The following is a 27,404-nucleotide window of genomic DNA, read 5'->3' as shown; positions in this document are numbered from 1 at the left end:
AGTGCACCCCCCACTACAAGAACATGTACACACACACACGGACTCAACATGAAAATTTTAAGAAAATGTTTTTCAAGTTTTGTGAATATGATGACTCCAGAGTTGATTAGGAGTAGAATCACCTGGATTCTCATTTCTTTCTCCCTTCAGTCTGAACTGTTTAAATAATAGGTTAATTTTCCCAGGAGGAACATGATTCTTTTGCATTGAAAGTAGTTATTTTAGTTGTTTATAATTTGAAAAGGGATAGCAGTTTTGTTGCAAATTCCAAGTAAGCCAAGCAGATGTTTCTAATCTTTTTCATGTGGCTTTACGTTCTCTGCATTCTCAGGTATGTGGCTATAAAGGTGCTTCTAAGTAAAATTAATATCTGTAAGATTGTTAAAGTATGCCATGCAGTTATCTATCGCTTTTTAATCTCGTAAGATTATATAATTATTTTCTTTGAGAGAGCTTGGAAACTTTTGGCCTTGAAATTGTTCACATGTGGCTGTAATTTAGCCTCCTACCATTTTTGAATTTTAATCTTTGGTTCTACCTTTCATATATACTATAGTACTTATGTTAGGTTCTTAAGAATTTGACCCTTGACTGTTATTTTACTGGATACAAATGTATCTGTGACAAGAGAACTTAAAATATGTGAATTTATTGATTCTGTCTTTGAGAGGTTGTCACATTAGTGCTGTCTCATAGTGAAAAGATTTTTACAGAATTAGACTTGTATGGTAGAGAATATCTTCAAAGTGGGTAGGATTTTCTGTTTGAAGAAATGAGATGACTGTTACTCCAATAGAATTTTTTTCTTCTAATTTTTTATGAAGCACCCAGCTTGAAGAGTTTGAAATGGACTTTACCACTGAGAAATCAAGATGGCAGCCCATTATGGGGAATTGAGGAAAATGGATTAATGCAAGAATGCTGTGATATTACACAACCAACACAGGATTCTTTTAATATGGATGCCATGAAATGAATGATTCTTACCCAACACAAATGGACAGTGGAATTTACTTCCTAAAGACTTGTTTCGTATCATGTACATTTTTGACATCTGGAGAAGATGCTACATTTCTACAAATGGTAGTTTGTATTCCTGTAGATTCTTGCCGTTTGCTCTGAGTGACCTTATGGAATGTTAACTTTAATAAAATTCTAAAACTTAAAAAATTCTCAGTTTGGGCCTTTTATAAAACTTTTTTTCACCGTGGATGTTTTCATTAAATGTTTCATTAAAGGTGAAAGAAAACCTTGATGACATTTTGACCTTTATAGTTGCTTTTCATTAAAATATACTGAATAAAGCTGGTAAAATGGAATGGTTTTGTTTGTTTGGGATTTATGTGTATTAGAAAACCTGGGTTTTCCTGTGCTTAAGTGGAATGGTCCTTTGGTTAAAATAGATATATTCTCTCTTTCTCCCCCTCCTTCCCCTTTCTTCTTTTTCTTTTCTTTTTTCTTTTCCAGGACAGGGTTTCTCAGTGTATCCCTGACTGTCCTGGAGTTCAGTCTGTAGACCAGCCTGGTCTGGAATTTGCAGTGATTTACCTGCCTCTGCCTCCTGAGTGCTAGGATTAAAGCTGTATACAACCACACCCAATTTGGTGGTTTTTTTATTATAAGGTTTAAATAAATTCTTTGTTTGGGCGTTTTCAAAGTATTTTGCATTTTAATCAGTGAGTAATGGTAACCTAGTTAATTTATATAAAAAGTACTTGTTGCCTGTACAGTCCAAGACAGTCTCAGAGTCTTTCAATTTTTGTTGAGTGGTCCTTTGACCTTTGTATAAAACCTCTTGCAATGAAATGCTCATCTGAATATGTGAGTTATACTGATTTGTATTGTCTTACATTAGAGAGGTGTATTTGTAAGTTCTTTGGGTATACATTAAAGGGCTTACTCTCACAGTATTAATTTACATTTGACAAAAATCATTTTTTTTCTTGTTTCGGGCAGTTGGGAGTTTAAATGAATCATACCATGCTTTGGATTGGTTACCCATGGTTGAAATCAAATACCAGGTTTTCATTTATTGCTACTTTGGTAAGGAATATAATAAAACAGTAATGGGGATTTGGTTGACCAAATGATGACTGATGTTTTTTCATTACAGAAAACAGAATAAAATAATCTATTAATGTAAAATACCTTCGAATACACATGTATAGTTAATATAGATGCAGTGTTTCTTTGAGTGATGTGAGGTGGTTGGTCGTTTGAGTTTGATGTAAAAATATCTGTAGAATTGAAACTTGATTATGGATTTTACGTTTACTTAGATTTAACATAATTGGTTTTGGTTGTAAAACTAAAATGGATTACCGCATTGATGGAGTGACATGGTTTTGACCAATAGGGTTCAGTAAAGGAATGTTTTGAGTTTTGGGCGTGTGCGTGGTTGGTTTCTTGTCTGCATGGGAGAGAACACGTGGTTGCATTTGTGATTTTGTTTCTGTAGGCCTTGTGCTTCCATCATGAGGGAGTTTGTCTTTGACAGTTGATGATTGACTGGTAGATGTGGTCTAGCATTGTAAGTGAGCTGTGGTTAATGAAATGTGAGTGTCCCTAGAATTTGATTTGAAACATAAGTCAAGGGTTCTTTTGGTTTTGGAGTTGAGGTTGAGTGTTTGATTTAATGGTGACCAATGTTGGAATATATTCTTGAATTTGAAGTTATTAATTTTGCCCAAATATATATAAGAAGTAACTGTGTTTGATGTATGGCATTTCCAAGGTTAATAGTTTACAAAGAATTTTGTTTCTTCTGGGGGGAAAATGGTTGAACTAACTTTTGCTCTACTGCATTTGAACACTAGGGAGGCGCTCTTGAGTTGCACAAGAAATTACCCCTTCCAGTTGAAGTGGAAAATTCCCCCTTAATCTTTATTTGTTTTTAGGCACTATAAAGAAGGCAAGAGTTGAGTTTAATTTATGGTGTTGAAATGTTGCTTCTATATACAAGCCATTTTACCCATGGGGGTATTAATATTTTTAAAGATTAATACTTAAACTGAGTTTTAGATTCTCTAAAAATTATCTTTATTTCAAAATGGCTTGATAAAACTCTACTTCCTGTCCAGGGAGGAAGTTATTTTAGCTCAAGGACTGAAATATTTAGCAGATCTTTAGACAAAAGGAACAAATTACATTTCTCTCTGGCTTAAAAAGGGTGCTTGAGCCAGAGGGGGTTAAGAAGCCCTTCCCCCTCCCCCTGATGGAGTGGTCTGGAGGGGCAGGGAGGTGTGGAGTTGGGGGTCTTCAGGCTCCCTCAGATTGAGGATCTGGTTCTTTTTCTTTCTTTCTTTTTTTTTTTTTTTTGGTGGAGATGAAGGGGTGGGTCTATGGTACATCACCTGAGTTGTGGGGTAAATGTAGAGAGTGTCAATCAAAGGCAGAGCTCTCAGAGCTGGGAAGGAGGCTCTAGATGGCGGCTGTGCCTTAGAGAGAGCGCGCTTTGCTCCCTGCTTCGGTTCACTTTACGCAACTTTCCCTAACTTTCGGGCAGCCTCAGGGGGCCCCCGCAGCCCCCTGCCTCTCCTAGTGACTTACTGGGGTCGATCCGAACCTTTTTTTGGGAGAAAAGCTGCTTTTAGAAGCTTTCTTTTCGTGCCTTGTTGGAAGAAGCTGCCGTATTGAGAGCCCAGGTCGTTGTTTTTTCCAGCTTAGAAGCCATGGCGCACCTCCATTTTTGTGCGCTCTCCTAATGAGGTTTTTTTTTCCCCTTCCGGACCTGTTTTAGTATTAATTATTGCTTTATTTTTTGACAAGTCAACATATTTGAGGATTATTTCATTTACTTTTTGGCTTTTAACGGAGGATTTTGCGTTTTTAAAAATCATTTTGGATCTGATATTTTTCTACTACTAGATAGGACTCTTGCTTTGGACATACTACATGGATCAGGTAAGTCTATGATAATCAGTGATAATTTAAAAAAAATTATGTTGTAGTTGGTTTTATTTACTGTAAATATGAGAAATTCCTGGATGACGCAATAAGATACAGAGATTGTTATTTGTATCCAGTGTGTTACTTTTGAGAAACTTTCCTTATTGATAGTGATGCTTCTACCGTTCAGTTTATCCCCTACTTATTTTAAAACGGAAAAATAGAAATATTTTGTTTTTTTGGTGCTTATCGTTGTTGCATTACATGAATTTCGCTAACATCGGCAGGACTTTGTTCCTGATAATAAAACCATCCATAGAAGCTGGGACCTTACCTTTCTTTCAACTTTTGACAGTAAATACCTGGGCACAGGACTTCAAAGCAAATACAGATTCCCCCTCCCCCTTAATATTTAAGAATTAAAAGATGATGAGAAATAAGGACAAAAGCCAAGAGGAGGACAGTTCGCTACACAGCAATGCATCGAGGTATGAGCTATCAACTTTCTTTCTTTCTTTTTTTTTTTTTTTTTTTTTTTTTGGGGAAACCTCAGCTTACACTTGTTTACATTGACAGACATGGATTGCTGTCTGTATTTCAAGAATTTTCTAACTTGGGTTGATTTTTAAAGCGTGACCTTGAGATTGCTAGCATGCCACACCCTGATTTTTTGGTAACAATTTATGAAAGTTGAGTTGTGACTTAAGGCCTCTTACAGCATTCAGAAGGTGAGGTACTTTTATACGGAGGGGCCTTTCCTAGAAACTGTAGTTTTTCTGTCAGTAAATTTTCAGTTTTTAGGTTTTCATGCTGCAGAAAAATGACCTTGTCTGTTTAGCCATTGCTGCATTGCACCATTTTACATACAAGGCAAATTTTTTTCTTTGAAGAATCTGGGATATTCAAACTTGTAACCGAGGGCCATAGAGCAGCCTGGTAGTAGTAAATTATAGTAAATAGACATTTGAGAAAGTTATATGAATGAAAAAATGTACATTTAAAAACGGAATCACAAATAGGACTCTTTGACTGATGCCTTTCAGTTTATATTTTTGATTGTTTCTTTTGATAACACGTGACAATTTAAAATATTTTTTATGACTTATCTAAACCTTAATAATTAGTTCCTGAGATCATTAAATCTGTAACCACAAAAATCCTGGAATGCTATTAATGCTTCAGCTTTGTGTGTGTTACTGTGACAATGGAATTGTAAATTTTATGCTTAAAATGTTACAAGGTTTATATTTGTGTGTATTAAGACAGTTCTTTCTGGTTGGTAATTGTATTTCATCCTTATGTTTTAGTTGGTGCTGCTTTAAATGTATCAATTTATTTTGACCGAATCCTCTGGAATGCTTTCTCTTCTGAAGCTTTTTAATGTACTGTTTGTTTAAATCATGATTTGTCTCCCATTCCCTGAAGTAGCTTATCAGTGATTGAAATAATAAAGCCTATAAGATATTTTTGTTGTATGACTGTATCTTTATGTTAATTTAAAGAATGCGAATGCATTTCTGGATGTGTTCTTATGATTTGTCATGTCATAGTTTTAAAATCGTGCAGCTAACAAGGATATGATTGGTTACTTGATCCAATTTTGATTTTACTTTATAATTTTGCATAAAATTATTTTTCTAAATTAGTTTGTAAATTTGGAATATAGTTTATTACAAATAGATGAATTTTACTCTTTACCAAAATATTTTGAGCCTTAGTTTTAAAAATACATTTCCAGATTTCTTTGCAAATTGAATAGTTAGAATTTTGGATATCTTTTAAGTTGCCTCTGTAATTATTGGGCCATAAATAGGACAGAAGACTTCTAATGCAAAACTAATTTTCTGGAAAGTAACGTTTTGAAGGTATAGGAAGCTCCAGATATATTTGACAATTATGAAAGAACCAAAATTAAAGTTGTCACTCCCTTGAGTATATGATTTGCATAGTCTCACCAGGGTTTTGGCTTACTCGTGCAAGGTTTTTTGTTCATTGATCAGACTAACTCAAAGTGATGTTTTTGAATAAACTTACTTTTGTCAGGGTAATAACTTGGGCATTGTCATGCATTTGATTCCTTTAGTCAAAAGAAGAAGCAGATTTTTAATGCTTTTGCCAAGTATACTTTAAATCATATACTTGATGAATGTCCAAAATACCCTAGTCTGGTTGGAGTTACTTTTAAATTACTGTTACCCTTAAGTTATATACATTATTCATGTATGTACACAGTTAAGACATCATTTCCTTTAAAGATTGTAAAGTTTAAAGAATGTTTCTATTGTTTGGGTGATGATATTTCTCCGGAGTTGAAATTGATGTTGCTCTTGTGTAGCTAGCTGTTCTGTGTCATCCAATAGGTTGACACTGTAGAGAATTAATTTTGCAAGTATAGCATTTAGGGAACACAACTAAAAACACCATCTTTGCAGCCTGATTCTGCAGGGAATGAAAGGAATTGTTTTCAGATCTAGTAAAATTTATAACAAGAATCACTCGAGAGACTGGGATAAACTAAAGTTTTAAGAAAACTTGTTTTCCTGTTCTGAAACAAGTACTACTAATAGTGATTGCACTGTAATTTTTTTGAAATGAATTCTGAAGCCTAATGTGCTTTGTCTATCACGATTTTTGGAGATTAAATGTTTACTTATTAGAATGTAATTTTAAACATTTCACATTCATAAATTTCTAAGTACAGAAGTTTTAGTGATTGGACATATAAAGTATGCCAAACACTTACCTAAGTTATTCCAGGAATGGAAAGTAGAGGAAAGGGAATGCACATGTAATCAGTCGAGTGCACGAATTTGTTCTAGGTCGCAGCATCTAAACTAAATAGTAAATGTCTTATGTAAAAGTCGTCTGCCTTTGACCCATATTTTGGAATCTAGAGGTGTGGGTAAATCTTAACGTTTTTTGCTAGGCTCTTAGCCTTGTAAGGCGGGGATGACTAGAAAAGGCATATGCAGTGCTTGTGTACTGGAACAGGCAGTTTTAAGTGGCAGCCATTTTATGATGCTGATAATACTTTTTAAAAATCCAATTTTTAAGAAGGCTGAAAACAAATGAAACCTAATATTAGAACATCCCTTTCCCCACGTTCCCATTAGTACTCTGAGGATGAAATAAGGGGCAGCTCGGTAGTTGGCTCAGGCAGCAGTTCTCGGAGGCCCTGGCATCTTGGTGCAGGTCCAGCTCAGTCACAAAATGGCTGTTCCTTTGTGCCGCAGCGCTGACAGACATACTGCATTGCACTGTGTACTCGCCAAACAGCAGGAAGTTGCTGTGCGGAGTTCAAAGGCCGGCCGGAGCTGGCGGCGGGTGCTGATTGGCTGTGTGAGCGCCTGGTAACAGCAGGGTCAACGGTGGCGCCGTCAGGCTGGTCCCGCCCCTTGACGTCAGACGGCGTGGGCGGGAGAACGCCGTGACGCGTTGCTTCGTGCGTCGGTCCGCTGCTTCCTCTGGGCTCGGCTGGTGCCGGGGGCGGGGCAGAGGGAGGGAATTTTGGTCGGGACTTTCCGGTGGGCGGCTTCTTTCCGGACCGATTTTGATCCTTGCAGTCCTTAGGCCTGGCCTGTAGTGGTCCACACCACACCCTACGGTGTGTTCCTGAGCCGGTTCTTGGAATGTTTGTCCTCTTTTGGAGAAAAGATACAGTAATTGTAAATCTCCCAGTAGTAGTACGCTAGGTTTTTTATTTACAGTTTTCGCTTTTTTTTGTAGGTTCCGGTGTGTTTTCTCCCGTTTAGTCCCTCTTTCCGTGTACAGAGATTAGTGAGTTTCATTTTGTTCCCATTGGTTGAAAGCAGTTCAGTGTGAGTGGAATGTTTTTAATTCAAAGGCCTTAACGGGTGTTTAAGCTCTGTCATACATGGCTCATAAACCAAGGGAAGAGCATTTGAGCTTGTCCCCGTGCATTTTTACTTGGTATCAAACATTTTCTCAATTGACATTTGAGGAAGAAAAACTCAGGTCAGTATCTGTTTAGTGGTTTGTAAGAATCGCAGTGGGGTAGTTAAAAAGAAATGGTCTAGGAACGTTTAGCTATGACTACAAGTGTCAGTGCATTAGGCAATACATTACTGTTTTGTGTCAGCAAACTATTAAAAGTGAGACTGGCACTGGCTTGAGACTCAACCTTGACTAGTAGCAGAATTACTTGTTAAGGCCTTAAATGCATGGGCTGTAGTTGTAGTCTCCCATTATTAGTTCATTTTCTGGCAAACAAACTTCTGTGTGGCTGCTCTTTCCCTGCCTTGTTTGGGGTACCTAGTAATTTATTTTTAAAATCGTTTACCAACTACGGCTCTAAATTATAAATAATGAATTTGACCTTGAAGAAAAAAACAATGTTAGTACATTTTCTTTGTTGTTTACTTAAATATTCTTCATTCCAGTATATTTTAGGAGTATCAAATAAACTATTCCTTAGGAGACACTATTAGCAATTCAGTAGACTATACTTTAAGCGTGGGCAACTGAGTAGTGTGACGGCATATACCTTTTCATTCAGCGTTGGCCAATAAGTGGCAGAGGGAGGCAGAACTGGGAGTTCAAGGCCAGTATGGTCTACAAACAGTTGACAACCAGGGCTATATAGTGAGACAATCTTAAAGAAAAATGGTATGGGCCTCTTTGGTGCTCCCAGAAATGTTTTTATGGGCGTTTGTGAAAGGAACAATTCCTTGTAATGGGTTTTATAAATTTTCCTTAATCCTGGTTGTTTACCTGAATTTTTTAGTAAATTATGGGATTTTCAGATTGTTATACAAAAGAATTACACAGAAAAAAATTGCTCCATGTTTATTATGCACAAAATGCTTAACATCCTTAGAAATCTATGTTTTTTGAAGTGGTTTTGTATTTACTTGTTTCTAACATTTTAAGGGGTTTACCAAATAAAAGGAGCACAAATAAAAGTATCTTGACACTAAAAGGAAAATAGTAATTCTATCTTCCATTTTTATGTATTGGAATTAAATTATATTAGTATTAGGTTTTAGTGTTTGCCAAGCATTCTTCAATTCTTGTGGGCTAGAATTCAGTAGCCAACATTGCATTGAGTGTATGAGAGAACAAACAGTTTTAGGAAGATATTTTCAGCCTGGATATTACACTGTCCGAGTTTTCGTGTGTTATCATCCCTGGTCTGCTGATTTAGGAACTGCTTCCAAGTGAAACATATCAGAATATTATTTTAGGTCTGCCCTTTGAGCCTTTTCCTTTATGCCCTGTGTAAATATGCCAGGAAGTGCCAAGAAGCCGTGTGTGTGTGTGTGTGTGTGTGTGTGTGTGTGTGTGTGTGTGTGTGTGTGTGTGTTTTCACTATTTAAAATTTGGACTTTGGTGGGCCTTGGTTGACACTTAGTCCCAACTCTCAGGAGGCAAAAGCAGGCAGATCTCTTGAGTTTGAGGTCAGCCCAGTCTACAGAGGGAGTTCCAGGACATAGAAAAACCCTTTCTTGAAAAACCAAAACAAACAAAAAAATCCCCCTTAAACAAAACAAAACCCTTTTGTACTTTGTAATCTTTTTTTGGGACTCTTATGATTAGTGCCTTTTGTAGATTAACACATTGGGGGTTGGGAGTTGTCTTTTCTTGATAGTCTGTAAGAAGCCCCTGGGTTTGGTTTCTCATTTCATAAACTGAATGTGACAGACCTGAAATCTTTTTATTTGAGAAGAATAAAAAATTCTGGAGAATAAGAAGTTCAAGGTCATTCTCGGCTTTGTAGACTTTCAGACTAGCCTTGGATACCTGAGATTAGGGCTTCAAAATAAAATAAAAAGGTGCAGTAAATGGAGGTTTGCAAACAATATTTGATATATTTTGCAAGCTAATTGTTTGAGGAATAACTATATACTTTTATTTCAACTATGACATTCAGATTTTATTGTTTACTTTACTGTAGTGTTCAGCACAGTTGTCTAAATTTGTGCCACATAGTTACTTAGATCACCTGAGATGTCCACACCCACACCACCTCTCCTGGAAAATTTGGTATAGTGAACTTTTCCCTAACAAGAAAATTGTGAGACTGCTATTAAGTCTTCTTTCTTATTTATTTATTTATTTATTTATTTATTTATTTATTTATTTATTTTGGCTGATTGTGGGCAGCTATAACTGCCTTAGTGCTTTAGCTTTTCCTGACTACTTTAGAACTCTCTTGAGTTCTAAAGCTTTCTTGAGGAGTGTTACTTTTAACAAAGAAACTTTAACACTTGCCCCTCACTTTTGCTTATCAATAAAATCAACTTCTCTGTTGCTTAGGAAAGAGTTACTTTTGCATACCAATAGAAACAACTTCTAGCTTGCCTATCTCTCCAACTATATATATATGTATATGTATATATACATATACACATATGTACATATATAGACATATATACATATGCACACACATATATATGTATATATATTGTCTCTTCAACTTTTATGTTTTCAGTTATTACTTGTTTTGGAACTTTAAGAGATTACTAAGAAAATGCCAGAATAAAACTAATTCCACCCAATCAGCAAATGCCCAGGGACTGTTTTCCTTTTTAAGTCAGCAATTTAATTTAGCACAGCGGGTTACTTTGTTTATATGTTTGCTGTGACCTCTGATCCCTAGTCAATTTGTGCTTTAGTTGATTAGGTGACACTGGGCCAGAGACTTCTGCAGAGCTATACTGGAAACATTTTAACTCAAATTAGGACATGAGAGTCAGGTTTTTCTGAAATAAATAAATAAACGTAGAAGGAAGCTGCCATTTATGTCATGTTTTCTGAAACAGTTTGAACACTTCATTTATGGGCCTGCTTATGGATGGATCACCCTGTGTTGGGGTTTCAGATACCTTCCTGGCTCACTATCCAAAAAGGTTTTTGGATTCTCTTGTAGTTTAGGGAAAGTAGGTTCAACTGTTTTTAAAATTTATTCTTTTTTTTTTGTGTATTAGTGTTTGGCTGTATGAATGTATGTATGTTTACTATGTGAGTATGCTTGTTGCCCTTGGAGGCCAGAAGAGGGCATTGTATTCCCTGGGGCTGGAGTTATTGAAAAGTGTAAGCTACTATGTGGGTGCTAGGAATCACATACATGCATCCTTTCTAAGAGTAGAAAGATAGGCTCAGCCATCTTTCCGTTCTCACCCCTTTAAGGAGCTGGGTAAAGGTTAAGCTTAATTTTGTGTATAATTTTTAGTCACATTCTTGCTAGTCAAGAACTGTATATGTAGTTGATATCAATTCAGCTTTTACTGTAGTACTAAAACCCTCCAATTTACATTATTTGGGGGCATAAATTTTCTCATCTTAAATGTAGAACCTTTTAATTATTACTGGGTTGTGAGGATTAAGTATTAGAATGCCTCTAGAGATCCTTAGGAAAGAACCTAGCACACTGAAAGCACCCAGTAAATGTAAGCTACTAGTAACATTTTAATTTATTACTGCTCCCCTAACCCTTTCCCTGTAGTTTTAAGGGCCTTCTGAGACAGTTTCTGCTTAAGTGCCCTCCCTGGTGGTTGTCTGGGTTATCAAAATCCGTTTAGACTTTAGGGGAGAGATTTTCAAGAATTATCATAGGAGGCATGTCCCCCTTTAAAATCTTGGGTGCATTTTGTATTATAAAGTCAGTTTTATTCCCCTGTGAGAGCCCGATTATTCTTCCTGTTGCATGAGTCACAGCCCTGGCCTTTGGCAGTCTGAGTTCCTTCCCTTCCTTCCCCTCTGGTAATTACTGCCTGTTTTATTTAACTCTGGCCCATTTTGCTCTTCAAGCTGTCCTAGAAAAGCTGACTAGTGAGCTTTTCTAGTAGTAGTTAGTTGCAACCCATCTAGTTGGCTAGTACAGTATCCATTTCTCTCTCTCTCTCTCTCTCTCTCTCTCTCTCTCTCTCTCTCCCTCTCTCTCTCTCACACACACACACACACACACACACACACACCCCACACCCCACACCCCACACCCATGTCTGCTGTGTACTGTATTCCCTGGGAACTATAGTACTAAGACCTGGGTGATTTTGTTGTTACTGTTTTTCACTTGTTTGTTTGTTCCTCTCAGACATTGAAGGTCTTTTAAAATGTTCAAGTCCAGCCCTATCTTTCAGATTTAATTTGTAAAAAACATCTCTTTATGTGGTTCAGATTTACCAGAGTTTTCCACGTGTAGTGTCTCCATGTCTTCTGGATCTTCCCATGGAACATGTTCTTACTTTCCTTAGTAATAACTGCTGGCCTGTCACATTCTCTTTGTTGTAATTTCAGGCCAATGTTTTTAGTTTGCTGTTCAGGAAATAAGAGATGGATGGAATTCTGAGAAAAGAAGTTAGAGGTTTAGTGGAGGGGAAATGTTCCTGTGTTGAGCATTCTCCAGCTCTAGGCATTTGTGTCAAACTTGGAGTGAGGAACTTTTCTTTTTTTTTTCTTTTTTTTTTTTTTTCTTTTTTTTTGGTTCTCTTTTTCGGAGCTGGGGACCGAACCCAGGGCCTTGCGCTTCCTAGGTAAGCGCTCTACCACTGAGCTAAATCCCCAGCCCCGAACTTTTCTATATAGGTGGAGTTCCTCCTATGTCTTAATTTGCTGTACGTTCTGGTGGTCTCATTCCTAGTGTATTTCGTACTCACACTCTTCAACTGGATCTGGAATTTTGCTTGGATATTAATCTCTTTAAGTTTGCTAAGTACCTTCTCGAATCTTAAAAAGAACTACCTAATTTCAGTACATTTATGTTCCATTCTGACTTTACCTTCCCCTTGTTATAGAGGTAATTATCTTACCAGATTATCCAGGAGTGAAGTATAAATTGCAACTGGCATCAATATTTTAAAATTGATTAAAAACAGTCTTTAGGGAACCTCATATATGTAGTCTGTCTTTTTGAAACAGGGTCTTTATACCTTTGGTTGGCTTATAGCTCACTCTGTAGGCCAGGCTGGCTTTTGAACTTGGTCTGCCTGTCTCTGCCTCTGGTGCTGTGATTAAGAAAGGCATGTGTCACCAGCCCATGCTGCTTTTTTTTTTTCTTTTTCTTTTTGATATATGGTCTCTCTGTAGCCCTGGCTGTCCCAGAATGCTGTTATAGACCAGGCAATCCTCAACTGAGGTCCATCTGCGTCTGCTCCAGAGTTCTGGGGCTAAAGACACATACCACCAGAATCCCGAGTGGCCCTGTGTTTGTAATCTTTGTAATTGATAGTTATCAAGTCTGTAGATGAAATGGTTGTGAGAGACTATTTAAAAGAAAATAGTGAGAAAGCTCAGTAAGAGCTGCCGTTCTGTGAACCTATCCTTCCTGAAGAGGTATGATTATCATCCCTGTTCCATAAATGAGAAAATTGAAGTATAATGTAGTCATTAGTGGAATTCTGACTCAGGTTTGTTTTTTGTTTTTTTTTTTTAGATTTATTTTATTATATATAAGTACACTGTAGCTGTCTTCAGATACACCAGAAGAGGGCATCGGATCTCTTTACAGATGGTTGTGAGCCACCATGTGGTTGCTGGGAATTGAACTCATGACCTCTGGAAGAACAGTCGGGTGTTCTTAACCACTGAGCCATCTCTCCAGCCCCTGACTCAGGTTTTTGATAGCTGGTTCTTGGATGGCTGTTGATTCAGAAAAAGCTATAGAAAAATTAGGTGGGGCCATCCTCTTCTGCTCCTAAAGTTTTAATATTTTTGTTCGCCTGCCCTCCCTCCCTCCCTCCCTCCCTCCCTCCCTCCCTCCCTCCCTCCCTCCCTCCCTCCCTCCTTCCTACTGTGGTATATGTAATTCGTGCACATACTGAGGCCAGATGAGGATGTTGGGTAACCTCTTATCACTGTCTGCCCTATTCCTTTGAGACAGGTTTTCACTGAATATGGAGCTAGACTGGCAGGCTTCTCCCTGTGTCTCAGCACTGTATTTTCAGACCACACCTGCCTTTATTTTATTTTATTTTATTTTATTTTATTTTATTTTATAAGACAGTTTTCACTATGTAGTTCAGACCACACCTGCCTTTATTTTATTTTATTTTATTTTGTTTTATAAGACAGTTTTCACTATGTAGTTCTGGCTATCCTTGGAACTATGAAGACCATGTTGGCCTTGAACTTAGATCTGCCTGACTCTGCCTCTTGTTCTAGGATTAAAGGCATGAACGCTAGCTATTTTTAATTTAAAGATTTAATATACTCATATTTTGATTATGACTGTTTCTTGTATTATGACTGTTTTATGTTCTGGTCCCTTATAGACAAGAGAAGGGTGTCAGATCCCCCATGGAGCTGGAACACCAAACAGTTTTGAGCTGCCGTGAGGGTGCTGGGAATGGAATCTGGGCCTTCTGAAGAACAAGTGCTCTAACTCTGGGCATCACCAGCCCCACACTTGGCTTTTATGAAGATTGTGGTGATTTGAATTTCAGGTCTTCAGTTTTTGTAGCAAGTGCCGTTACTGCCAAATCTTCTCCCCAGCCCACCATTTACATTTTATTTTACTTTTTTGAGACTAGATCTCTATTTTAGCCTTGGCTGTTCTGGTACTCACTGTTTAGATCAGACTAGTCTCCTGGAGTGTGGGATTAAAGGCATGCAGCACCACTCACAGCCACCTTTTTTCATCTTAAATAAAAAACTCAAAAGAGTACTGTGCATTGTATATATGACTTTCAAAAGGCCATTATTTTACATCAAAATCTCTAGCAAAAGTATAGCCATTGAAGTGGTTTCCTTGGCTGTAGTTAAGGTAAAAATGTAGGTGGATATGTGGCCACTGAAGTGGTTTCCTTTGGAGCAGCTGCATTCTGAAAGTGTTAGGTAGAGGGAGAGGTCTTGGAAACCTTGCACTTATGTTTGGCTTACTTTACACGTGCACTTTGCCTAGTCTAATTTGTGCTTGTGGTCTCTCCACTCTATCCTAAGTTTAGTTTTTGAGCACATTTTGTTTTGAGAATTACCTGGATAATGAAAACAAGCATGACTGACAATGGCTTAATGATTAGTGTGCTCCCTGCTCAGATTCAGAGAAAGCTGCTTGACATCCACACAGGCAGGATACAGGTGCCAAGGTCAGAGTTGGGACTGGACCAAAGTTCTGTTCACCCTTTTTCTCTTTAACAAAAGTTTGTCTTTTGAGTTTAGTTTTGTTATATATCTTTATATATTTTACATTATATTTATGCTTACATAGGTTGAATTCTAAAAATATTCTTGCTAAGAATTAGGCACCTGTGTTGCTCATCAGTCATATACCTAGGCCTCTTGCTTGGAATTGCTAAAATGGAGTACTTTAGGGACTGTACCCAGGAGTCTGTATACTTAACAGTCTTCAGTTGACTGTAGGTTTCAGAGTTTTGACAACAGGATAGGGTTGTGTGACAGGTGTATAGAAAGCTATCAACAGTTTGGATCTCTGTTCTTTTTTTTTTTTTCCTTTTTCTTTTTCTTTTTTTCGGAGCTGGGGACCGAACCCAGGGCCTTGTGCTTGCTAGGCAAGCGCTCTACCACTGAGCTAAATCCCCAGCCCCTGGATCTCTGTTCTTTTTCTCTACTTTTGGAGATGGTTTCCCACAGGCTGGATTATAATTTGAGACAGTTCAGCCTTGGCCTCCTGAGTGATGTTTTTGGTGTATGAGCCACCATCATCTGCCATTTTGCCTATTTTTAGCTGTAGAATTTGGGGCAAGGATTCAGGAGGTTTTTTTAAATCTTTAATGAAGCCGGGTTAGGACAATGGCAGTTTTATGTTGTGTGACTTCTCACCCCCATTTTATCTTTTTTGGACATATATTTGGCTATTATCAGGTGCTGGGGTGCTGTTGACATCTAGTGCATAGGAGTGTGGGACGCTAAATAGCCTACAGCCAGACAGCCTACAGAGGTGCTCCCTCCACAGTCCAGCTTCAGCTCTGTCAAAGGTGTCCCTGTGTTTAGAAAGCATGTATGACTGAAATGTGGAGTTTGTGCCACAGTGGATGTTGGTGGGTGCTAAACTGAGACCCCTACCTTGTTTGTTTTCTTTGCTAGCTCTAAGGACTCTTGAGGACATGGGAATACATTAAACATTTATTGGGATGGGTAACTGGGGCTTTTAATCCCTTTTGATCTTATAAAAGTCTTTAAAAATTATAGTCTACAAGTTAGCTAGTAAGAAAATAGACTCGGAGGTTTAAAAGGAACTCCTGGCCATTTATTCTTAGTGTTGAGAATGTAAATATCCCCTTTGATGGTGGTTAGAATCTTGTTTATGAGTTCAAGGAGGTTTCCTTGTTGCTTCTCTTCAGCTTGGTGTAGTCTTGTTTTTACCTGAGTGGAAAACTTTGTTTTTGCCTTTAGTATGTAACTTTCCAGATCCTGATTATGCATATTATTCTCCATGTAGATCATTTCTAGCTTCTTTGATGTAATTCACACCCTAATTTGCCAGGGTCAGTAGTGTGAGTATGTGGTACGCCATTTAAGTTGATGAAATGTCAGTTGGTCATTGGGAGCAGAAGTAGAATGAGAAAGCTTAAGGTGACTTCTGCCTGGTCCCCGACGAGAATTTCAGAAACAACTAGATAAGTGCTGAGTATCTTCCCTGCCCCAGCCTCCAGAACAGCTAGGGTTATAGGCTGCACTACCATGTCTGTTACTCTCACCCATACTGGGACTGAACCTAGAGGGCCTAATGATTGATGGGAAAGCCCTCTGCTGCTCTAAACTGCAGACCATTGGCTGCCTAATTTGAGAAATATGGTTGAGATTTAGCTTGTTATTCCATGAGATCGTTAGTACCATTTTGTATATTTTTCTTTAAAGTGAAAGTGAATTTTCCTATAGAGAAACGGCAGTTTTTAACAGAAACTTGAAGGTCTAATTGGGTTTTATTAGTGACTGAGGAATGGGTAGCATTTCATCTGTAAGTAGGAAGGCATGGAGAGCAGTCATTTAGAAGTAGGAAACAAAGAAACAGACAGTTGGGTTACTGTAGGTTGTAAGACAGAGACAGCTTGATTGTGCCAATGTAAATTGCACTGAAGGTAAGGTAAACAATTTAGAAGTTTTATCCTGAGTGACTCCATTTTGATTTTTTTTTTTTTGACTGGTATCAGTGGCCTTCCATAGATGAATAATGAAATAGATGTCAGTGGAAGTAACATACTCAGACATACATACTCAGTTCCTGCTGCCACCACTACCTTGAGAAATTCTTTTGAGTTAAAGCAGGACTCATGGCTTCACTACAGAAAATAATTTCATTCCAGGTTGATTCTATATATGTATTCATATTAATAATATATTGTTATACATAACTATTATTGACTATATTATATAATAGTAGCACATATAATATATAACAATACTATATTTTTAATAATTGGTATTACATATAATTTAGTGATATATACCAAAGAGATATATTTGCCCGGTATACTTGTTTTTATTTTGTTTGGTTTTTTAATTTCAAGACAGGGTTTCTCTGTGTAGGTAGCCTTGGCTGTCCTGGAACTCTGTAGCACAGGCTGGCCTTGAACTCAGTGATCAGCTTCCCTCCGTCTCCCAAGTTCTGGGGTGGTCACTCAGGACAGTTGTGAGCTTGAGTTCCTCAAGGGAATTGAGATTAAGGTCTTTGTAGCCGTAAGTAAGTACTGATTATATCTTGAAGATGCTAAAGGACAGTGTCGTACATGGTCTTAGTTGTTGTCACCCTCCATTGTCCTTCCATCCCCCCTTCCTCTTCTGCTGAAACCCTCTTCTGAGGGACCTTTTCTTTATGGGGAAGTTTGGTAGGGTGGTTCCTAATTTGTGTTGGGTGTGATGACATTTGATAAAGTAGAAGCCTAGGGTACTGACTTTTAGGGGAACTTAAGATGTGCAGTGAACAGCCTGGCATTGTGGTGTGCAAATTTAATTCTAGCAGAGGCAGGAAAATCTGTGAGTTCAGGGCCAGCCTGGTCTACTTAAAAAGTTCCAAGAGAGCCAGCCAACCAGCCTGCCAACCAGCCTGCCAGCCTGCCAACCAGCCAGCCAGCCAGCCAGCCAGCCAGCCAGCCAGCCAGCCAGTCAGTCAGCCAGCCAGCCAGCCAGTCAGCCAGGGCTGTGTAGAGAAAGAAACCCTGTCTTAAAAATAAAATCAAGGTGTGTGTTGGGGGTGTGTGAAGGGCTTTATTTAGCCTTGTTCTGAAGAAAAATGTCTGAATGTAGTGAAGTCATACTTGGAGCTCATTTGGGCAAATCTGCTGTCACTGTGGTAGCTGGGTTGGAATTCTTTATTCCCAGTGGCGAGAGTCTTTAATTAGATTCCTCCTTTCCTCCTGCCATTTCTCCTTAATATTCCCTGTCTATCTTGAACTGAATCCTATCATGAGCTGAGTCCTAGGAAGGGATCATAGGATAAAAAGAAACCTTGTTAGCCATAGTGATATTCCTTTAGCTCCCCCACTTATAAGGTAGAGGAATTTAGATCTTTTTGAGATCTTGGTTGGTCTACAAGTTTCAGGCTATCCAGAGTTTAAGTGAGTCCCTGTTTCAACAACAAAAACCAAATAAGCCTTTTAGAAACATTATGAAAAAAGCAGAGATGTTCAGAGAGTAAGTTTTACTGACAGTTAAGACGTAGCTACAATCCCATCACATCCCTTTACAGCTGTCATTTTATGCTAACTTGGCAGAGAAAATATTTTAAAAATGTTTATAGTTCGTATAATTTTGTTTTAAAATTTTTATTTTTAAAATTGTCACTTGTACTTACAGATATAATTAAGCCCTAATTTTATTCCTGAAGTTAATTCTGTAATATGGATAATTCACATCTTGTCTATTTCATTCTTTCTTTTTTTCCTTCTGGCTTTGCATAGTTTTGCTCTGAGTGTTGCTTTGATTTATCCAGCTAACATACATACCTATGTATTGATTTGGAGGAATTTTTTTCTTTCCTTTTTTGGAGACAGGGTTTCTCTGTATCCCTGACCTAGAGCGCTCTGTAGACTAGCTAGCCTTGAACATAGAGATCCACTTGCTTTTGCTTCCCAATTGCTTGGATTAAAGACATATGCCGCCACTGCCTAGGGCTTATACATATATTTTTAAGAACCATTTCTGGAACAGTCAAGATAAGTTGTCAATTTGACCTTCATATATGTGTCATGGCATATCATGTATATCATACACAATAAGTAAAGAAAAAGAAGAGAAAGAAGTGTTACTGGTTAACATCTTTTCTCTAAACCTGTCTAAACTTTTAGTTGTGTTGTAACTACTGTTTTCTTTACTACCTTATCATTGGTTAATATTTTTGTTAGTTTTGACAAAATATATAAAATTATCTCCCACATTCCTAATGAAGTTTCAGTTTTTGATGTTATATCTTGATTATATTTTTTTATTATATGTTTTAAAGTTTATTGGCCATTTTAGTTTCTTTTACGTGATTATGTTTTGGATTTTAAAAAGTTATTTATTTTTATTTTATGTATATTGGTGTTTTACCTGTGTGTATGTGTGTGTGTGAAGGTGTCAGATCTTGTAGTTATAGACAACTCTGAGCTGACATGTAGGTACTGCGAATTGAAGTCTGGTCCTCTAGAAGAGCAGTCATTGCCTTAAACCACTGAGCTCATCTTTCTAGCACTCCTTCTAGACTTTTGATATGCCAGTCTTCATATGTTGAATATTTTTCTTATCAATACATTCTCACCTTGGTTTTCCTGATTTACTTGGCTTAGCCTTTTTTTTTTCATCTTTATTAACTTGAGTATTTCTTTTTTTTTTTTTTTTTTTCTTTTTTTTCAGAGCTGGGGACCGAACCCAGGGCCTTGCGCTTCCTAGGCAAGCACTCTACCACTGAGCTAAATCCCCAACCCCAACTTGAGTATTTCTTATTTACATTTCAGTTGTTATTCCCTTTCCTGGTTTCCGGGCCAACATCCCCCTAACCCATTCCCCTCCCCTTCTCTCCTGGTGTTCCCCTCCCCATCCTCGCCCCATTACCGCCCTCCCCCCAACAATGGGGGTTCACTGGGGGTTCATTCTTGGCAGGACCAAGGGCTTCCCCTTCCACTGGTGCTCTTACTAGGCTATTCATTGCTATGTATGCAGTTGGAGTCCAGGGTCAGTCCATGTATAGTCTTTGGGTAGTGACTTAGTCCCTGGAAGCCAAGTTTATACTATAACAAAATGTTAAGTGTCCTAAGATTTGACCATAGGACAAAGACTCTTTAAGACCTCTTTAAAGAGTCTTAAAGCTTGAGGAATTGTCCGTTATCAATGATTCAATAGCTCTCCCTTCCCATTTCTGTAAGGATACCAAGCCACAGCCCCAAAGGAGCAGTCATAGGGCAGCTTGGTTGATTTCATAATGTGAGTGAAGAATGGTCAGTGCAAAGCTAGCATTACCCCAGGGTGGGAATACAGATTCTGTAGTTCTCAGATGTTATTAACACACTTGGACTGCATAGACTCACTTAAGGATTAGGCTTTTTGTGTATATCTGACACTTAACATCTCTAATGTGAACTTTGTGTGGATAGCTCTTTGTGGGATTTACTTGCATTATTCAGAGTTTGCATTTCACCAGCAGTAACTACAAAGTTCAGCCATTTTGTGAGTTAGGAAAATAAACATAGTGTGCTGAAATGGACGGTTTGGACAGAGAACCCACAGGCTTTCTCTTTTAAGTGCAGTGTTGTTGTGCTGGCCTCTTGTGGCCATTTTGAAAATGATACTTTAAGAAATGGAAGTGACCCTGTTGGTTTTAAAGTCCAGTTTGAGAAAGACTGATCCATTTCCTAAAAACCTTAGTAAAGCTGTTTTTTCCCTTTTCTTCTTTCTCTTTCTCTTTTGACACATTTTTTTGTCCAGTTGAAAGTATACATTTTGTTTGCAGTTTATAGTGTTTGAATAATTTTCAATTAAATGTGCTTTTTATGAGGGTGTAGTAGATAATTCATGTGAATTTAATTTTTGACTGCCTTGTAACTACATCTTGAAAGTCAGATTATTATATATTCTATATTATTATATAACAGAAAGTGCTTTTGTTTGAGGATTGTCACATAAGAAGTGAATTTGCCCTACCCCTACTCCCACCTCCTTTGGATACAGGACACAGGCTGTGTCCTGATCTTCAGGTTCTCAAGTGTTGCTATAAAAGCATGTATCACTCACCTGGCTGCCCTTTTTATTTAGCCTTAGAGAATCTCTGAATCAATGTGACGGTTCCTGTGTAGAGCTGATGTATTCAGGATCACTCCATATTAGGGAATGTCACGTCACTTCAGCTGTTGTTTTCCCGTATTACAGGTTTTAAAAGGAATTTGTTTTCCACAGTAAGGGACTCGTCCTCTTAGGCTTGTCATCTCAGCACTAGGACGCAGGGGCAGGTATGGCTAGCTTACAAAAAAAAGGGGAGAAACCAAAACAGCAACCTCTCCTCCCACAAACCTTTATTAAGGTTTTAACGAAAATCATAAATCATTCCTTCTCTTGGAATATGTTATCTTTTTTTTTTTTTTTTTTTTTTTGGTTCTTTTTTTTCGGAGCTGGGGACTGAACCCAGGGCCTTGCGCTTCCTAGGCAAGCACTCTACCACTGAGCTAAATCCCCAGCCCCTGGAATATGTTATCTTAATATCTAACTTGCTTGTTCTAAAATAAAGTTCCTCCTCCTCCTCTCCCTTCTGTCCTCCTCTTCCTCCTCCTCCTCTCCCTCCTCTTCCTCTTCCTTCTCTTCTTCTTCCTCCTCTTCCTCCTCCTCTCCCTCCTCTTCCTCTTCCTTCTCTTCCTCTTCCTCCTCCTCCTCTTCCTCCTCCTGATTTTTGGAGACAGTATCTTTTGTGTAGGGTTGAATGCCTTGTTTTCTTACCTTGATTTCATTCTTCTGTATGTGTTTGTATTAGTGAACTAGTTTATACATTGAAAATATTTAGGAGTTATAAGCAGCTGTGAGGTCATCACTAAAGCCACAAAAATGCTTATGTCTTCTCTGGTTACATCTTTTCCTCAGCTTCACAGGTGACCGACTTTATTTTCTTGGGTTTGGTTTTAGTTGTATTTTAGTTTTTTACTTTTTATTTTACAAGCATAAGCAGAATCCACTAGCATATTCCTTCCCACAGAATGAACTACTCTTGACAGGTTTGTAGACTAACATTTACATACATAAGAGTGTGCTGATGGGTATGTGGGTGTTTTGTGATAATTGTATGCAGTGTTATATTTCTAGTGGTCACTTGTATAGAAGCAGAAACATAGCTGTCCAAAAAGGTATATAAAGAATATATAGCTTTATTGGTTATACTGAGTGATGGGGAAAGAACCTAAATATTCCGTTTAGAAATAAAGATAAGACAAATGAATCACAGATATTTATAGATTATTGGTAAAGAGAGCAGTCTGAATATGACCAGATAGTGAAATATTGTGTGAATGTGGCAGTTCATAGGGAACTGTTCTGGTGTGGCATTCACACATTATTACAGCTGCTGTGAGTCCTACTTTTCTGCACAAGACCAAGAGCCTTTGTAGTTAGTTGTACTGTTTTCTGCAGTACACTGAAACTGTGTCTTATTGCTTCTTCTGGGTCATTAAACTGGTAGGTTAGCATTTTTTAGTTATGTTGGAATATTTTCTCAGAGTATGTTGTTTATACTGTGTTGCTCTGATAATTTTAGTTGTGATGATTGCCATGTGATTTCACACACAAGTTCTCGTTTGTCTCAAGTTCATCTGGAAAGTGAAGTCATTTCAGTCATTAATCACTAATCCACTAACACAAGGAAAATTGACAAGATGGCCTTAGGTTTCAAGCCTGTTCTGAGGTTGACAACCACATTATTTTTATAGGCTGGGACAAATGGGAGACAAGGTAATGTGTCAAATAAATAGCTGGACTTTAAAAAAAACTTAGATTTTACCGTTTTTTTTTTTAATTTTTTTTATTTATTCATTTATTATATATAAGTACACTGTAGCTGTCTTCAGATACACCAGAAGAGGGCATCAGATCTCTTTACAGATGGTTGTGAGCCACCATGTGGTTGCTGGGAATTGAACTCATGACCTCTGGAAGAGCAGTCGGGTGCTCTTAACCGCTGAGCCATCTCTCCAGCCCGATTTTACCGTTTTTTAATAGGTGTTGGGACCAAGCCTCAGATTTATAAATGAATAGATACCACTGTACCACTGAGCCACACCCCTAAGCCAACTGCTGGGGCTTTGGACTCATTTTCCTTGGGGCAGGAATCGCTGAGCAAAGTTGAGAGGTAGCACAAGGTGAGAGAGAGTTGAAGCCAATCCCTAGGTAGGGCTGCCAGTTTTCACTTCTCAGTAATTGCAGCGATGGGTCAGCATTTGGAAGTGTCTAAGGCTGAGCTCGGTACATGAGAGAGCAAAGCATGCATTCCTACAGCAGATGATACTCAAGCTCTCGAAGTCAGATACTTAGCTTACTGCATAAGCACTGTACAGGGGTTGGAAGTGAATGGTACTGCCATTTATGCCACGCCTCTACAAGTATTACACAGAGCAAATGGGGATGAGGGGAGGAATTGAAGAGAGAGCAAGGGATTGGAGAGAGGGCTTAGCAGCTAAGAGGCTTTGTAGACCACCTGGGCTTCAGTTCCCCACAACCACATGATGGCTTACAACTGTCTTAAGTCCAGTTCCAGGGCATCTTCTAGCCTTTGGTACATAGACAAACACAGAAGCAAAACACTCATACACAAGACATGTCAGAGCCTTCGTTTTCTAGTTCATGTGAGATGGCCACAGAGATGAGGCCAGGGTGTCCTGTCAGAGCTGTAAGTGCAGGCCTCTCTGTAAGTGCTCATCAGTTGCCTAGCTTCCAGATTCTTCCCTTGCCTCCATCTTTAGGATGCCTCTTCTGAATCTTTAATGTATAAGGAGGTTTGGTAGCTAAATCTCTCTGTACTAACAGTCCTTTAGTGTTCTGAGTTTTCTGGTATTATCGAGTGGGAGAACTTTCTCTTAGACATACAGTTCTGAGACTAGATGTCAGACTCTCAAAGCATCCATGTGATGCTTATGATTCTTGGGATGGCTGATACTAGTTAAAAGATGGCCCAGCTTGGGGGACTGGAGAGATAGATGGCTCTTCAGGTCAGAGCCTGAGCTGCTCTTTCAGAGGACCCCAGCTTGATTCTTAATAGCCTTGGGGATCCATCTGTGAGTACTGTACAGACAATGGTGCATGCATGCAGGCAGAATAGTGATATACATAAAATAAAAAATAAAAGAGAAGGTAAACTAGAAAGGGAGAGATGTGATAAAAAGTACAGATGGCTAAGCAAGAGGGAGAAGGCCAAGTTCCTTCAGTCTATCTCCACAGGTTTGTTCTGGAGAAAAACATGCAGAAAGTAGTTAGCATATGACATTAAGAGATGATCAGGCAGTCTGTGTTTCTATCACCTTTCCTCCTTAGAGAATAGTTTTTCCATTTTCACTTGACATAAAGTCCTTTGTACTGTAATGTGCTTTTTGTAGATTTGGATCAATACAAGTTTCCAGTAATTTCTTTTCTTTTCTCTCTCTTGTTTTGTCAGCAACTCCTGTGTTCCAGGCTGGTCTCCCAACTTGTTATGTAGCAAAGGCTGACTTTGAACTTCTAGTCCTTCTGAGTATGCATCACTGCACATACATACATACGTACATACATATACATACATACATACATACATACATACATACATACATACATACGTACGTACATGCCCGGGGCCCTCTGCTGTCTTTGAATGCACACTACCAACCCAGTTACACCCATAGCCCAGTTTCCATAGACCTTTGTTAAGTGACCTCAGTTCTAATTTGGCAGATACAGTGGTGATAAATAAGGAATTTCCCTCTCTAACTTCCTGCTACTGTGTCTACGTCTCAACCTACAGTTCCATTTTGTGGCCTTCATGATTGTTTACCTACTAAAGATTCTTTTCTGAGGGTTTGGAATGAGGAAGGGGAGGGGAGCAGGGTGTGTACCTTACCAAAGAATGTGGGGTGTGGCATTCTCGTTAGAATCCTAGCTTTTGGGCTAGAGAGATGACTCAGGAGTTAAGAGCACTGTTTGCTCTTCCAGAGGTCCTGAGTTCAAATCTCAGCAACCAAATGGTGGCTCACAACCATCTGTAATGAGATCTGATACCCTCTTCTGATGTGTGTAAAGACAGTTATAGTGTGTCTGTGTGTGTATGTATGTATAATAAATTTGAAGAAAAATTATGGCTTTGGAGGCAGGACCTCTGGACTGTAGATAGTGAGTGTAGCTCCCTACCTGAGCTGCTCACATGTCTCTGAGAACCACTGATCTGATGTTTGCCTTCTTCCTTTTGGAGTAGCTTTATTTTTGTCATTTTTGAAAGTATTACCTTTTATTTAGAAACGGGTGGGCATTTGGTACTTAAAAGATGTTGTGACTTAGTAGACAGAACATTGTTCCAGTGAGGTCAGAGTCCCTTAAATACTTTGAGCTATATAGTTTTATCTCATTTGAATGAAGGGACCTATATGTTCTCCTGATTGTGTGAAAATATGTATAATACCTGGTATATGTATCAGAAAATGATAGGAAGGTAAAACATTGCTTGCAGTACAAGAATAAGTGAATTTGAAGATGTGGATGTTAAATTGCTGAAATTATGGTCTGAAGACATAATCACCAGAGGATTTAAAAAAAACATTTATGTATGTTGCAGTTTTAAATGTTTCTAAGTCTTTCTCTCACTGCCTGTCTTTCTATTAAGTCATTCAGCCTCTGAAGAAGCTTCGGCTTCAGACTCTGGCAGTCAGTCTGAAAGTGAGCAGGGCAGCGATCCCGGAAGTGGACATGGCAGCGAGTCCAATAGCAGTTCGGAATCTTCTGAGAGCCAATCAGAGTCTGAGAGTGAATCAGCAGGTTCCAAATCCCAGCCAGTCCTTCCAGAAGCCAAAGAGAAGCCTGCCTCTAAGAAGGAACGGATAGCTGATGTGAAGAAGGTATCTCTTGAGCTGGATATTGCAAATTTGCTACTATCTAGGACCAGCTAGCACAGTGTTTCCAAAGAAGTTTGATTACTATGTCTTTTTTTCCGTTTCTGGAGATAGGGTCTGGTGTACCGTGGGCTAGCCTGGAACTTGGCTTGCTTGCAGTACAGTCAAGACCGGGTTTACACTCTTGATCCTCCTGCGTCAGTCTTCCACATTCTGAGATTATAGGTGTGCACCATCATGCCTGGCCAGTTCTTCCCTCCTTACCTTGTCCTTTGTTTTCAGACAGGGTCTTACTGGATAGCCTGGTGTAGCCTGGAACTCTTAATCTTAAAACTCTCCTCCTTCGACCCTCGTGCTGGGATTACAGGCCTGGGCCATCTCTTGCCTAGAGTTTCCTTGTCTTGAGTAATAGAAAACAAACCATGCAACAGCCTGAACAAAGGCAACTGTAGTTATCTTTTGCTTATTAGAAAAGAATCTTGTAGCAAAGAATTCAAAGGGCAAAAATAAGGTGCATAACATTTTCACATTGATTACAAACCTTGGAATACATTTGTTTTTTTTTTTTTTTTCTGGAATTACATGATTGGGGCTTCATCAGCAGGTGTGGGAAGGTTCTTTTTTGGCGGGAGGGGCATAAGCTATGTAGCCCAAGAGTCCAGGATGACCTTGAACAGCAACTCCTTCCTCTGCCTCTGTTGGGATAAGAGACCTGTGTTATCTTTTGTGGTGTTGGGTTTGAGCATTGTCGGGACGAACTTTGCCAGCTTCCGTACTTCCCAGCTCACCGCGTAAGAACTTGTACGATTTTATTTGAGAGATGTGTATGAACTACTCAAAATACAAAAGAATATTGCTTTCCACTTTAAAAAAAAAACCCACGTGAATGAAGTTTTATGTCTTTATCTTTTAAATTTAAGATATAATCTAAAATGCAAATTTGTATTCATATTACTTTTCATATTATAGTTGCTCTTAGATTAGTTTCAGCCATTTGGAGTTCTTATGGCAGACTATGGTTGAACAGTTATTTCCGTTTTCAGCATAGTTGCCACATAATGGTATTTGGCTTTTATGGGGGCATCAGATGGTGTCAGAATGCTGATGGCTAGGGATAGGAAAATTTACTTTAGAATTTGTTTATTTACTTTAGAATTTGTTTATTTACTTATTTACTCATTTGAGACAGGATCTCACTATAACTCCAAGACTAGCTGGGAACACTTGTGTAGCCCACACTCCTCAGACACACAGCTGCCTCTGTCTTCTGAGTACTGTGATTAAACACATGTGCCAAGATACCTGGCGCGTGCGCACGTGTGCGTGTGTGTGTGTGTGTGTGTGTGTGTGCACGTGTGCGAGTGAGAGAGAGAGAGAGAGAGAGAGAGAGAGAGAGAGAGAGGAGGAGAGGGAGAGGGAGAATGAATGTCCTGAGACTAGGTTGGCCCTGAACTCATAGAGATCCACATGCCTCAGCTGTCCAAGTACTGGGATTGAAGGAGTGAATGTACCACTACACCCCTGCTCCTGACTTTTTTTTTCTGGCTTGAGAAAGCATTATTGAGATTAGATTTGCAT

At 38.6% G+C, this 27,404-nt stretch overlaps 1 protein-coding gene across 15 annotated transcripts in view; it reads left to right on the top strand.

The window, feature by feature from the left end:
- The window catches only part of Chd2 (chromodomain helicase DNA binding protein 2), a 128,882-nt gene that overhangs the window by 13,138 nt on the left and 88,340 nt on the right, over positions 1-27,404 (top strand). For 10 of the 15 annotated variants that reach the window (XR_010052226.1, XR_010052231.1, XR_010052232.1 and 7 more), the window contains exons 5-7: positions 825-3,903; positions 4,244-7,863; positions 25,601-25,832. Coding sequence is in view for 11 of the 15 variants with exons in the window: in XM_063262625.1 (XP_063118695.1) it covers positions 7,763-7,863; positions 25,601-25,832 (333 nt within the window). In the remaining 4 variants the exon portion in view is untranslated. Of the gene's footprint in view, positions 1-824; positions 7,864-25,600; positions 25,833-27,404 lie in introns of those variants that run through there. The other 5 variants (XM_063262626.1, XM_039112837.2, NM_001107523.1 and 2 more) reach the window with 4 other exon arrangements.

Source organism: Rattus norvegicus, chromosome 1 (genome assembly GCF_036323735.1).
Source record: "Rattus norvegicus strain BN/NHsdMcwi chromosome 1, GRCr8, whole genome shotgun sequence".
NCBI lineage: Eukaryota > Metazoa > Chordata > Mammalia > Rodentia > Muridae > Rattus > Rattus norvegicus.
Note: the sequence above shows the minus strand (reverse complement) of the source record. Positions and strands in the feature narration are given on the sequence as shown.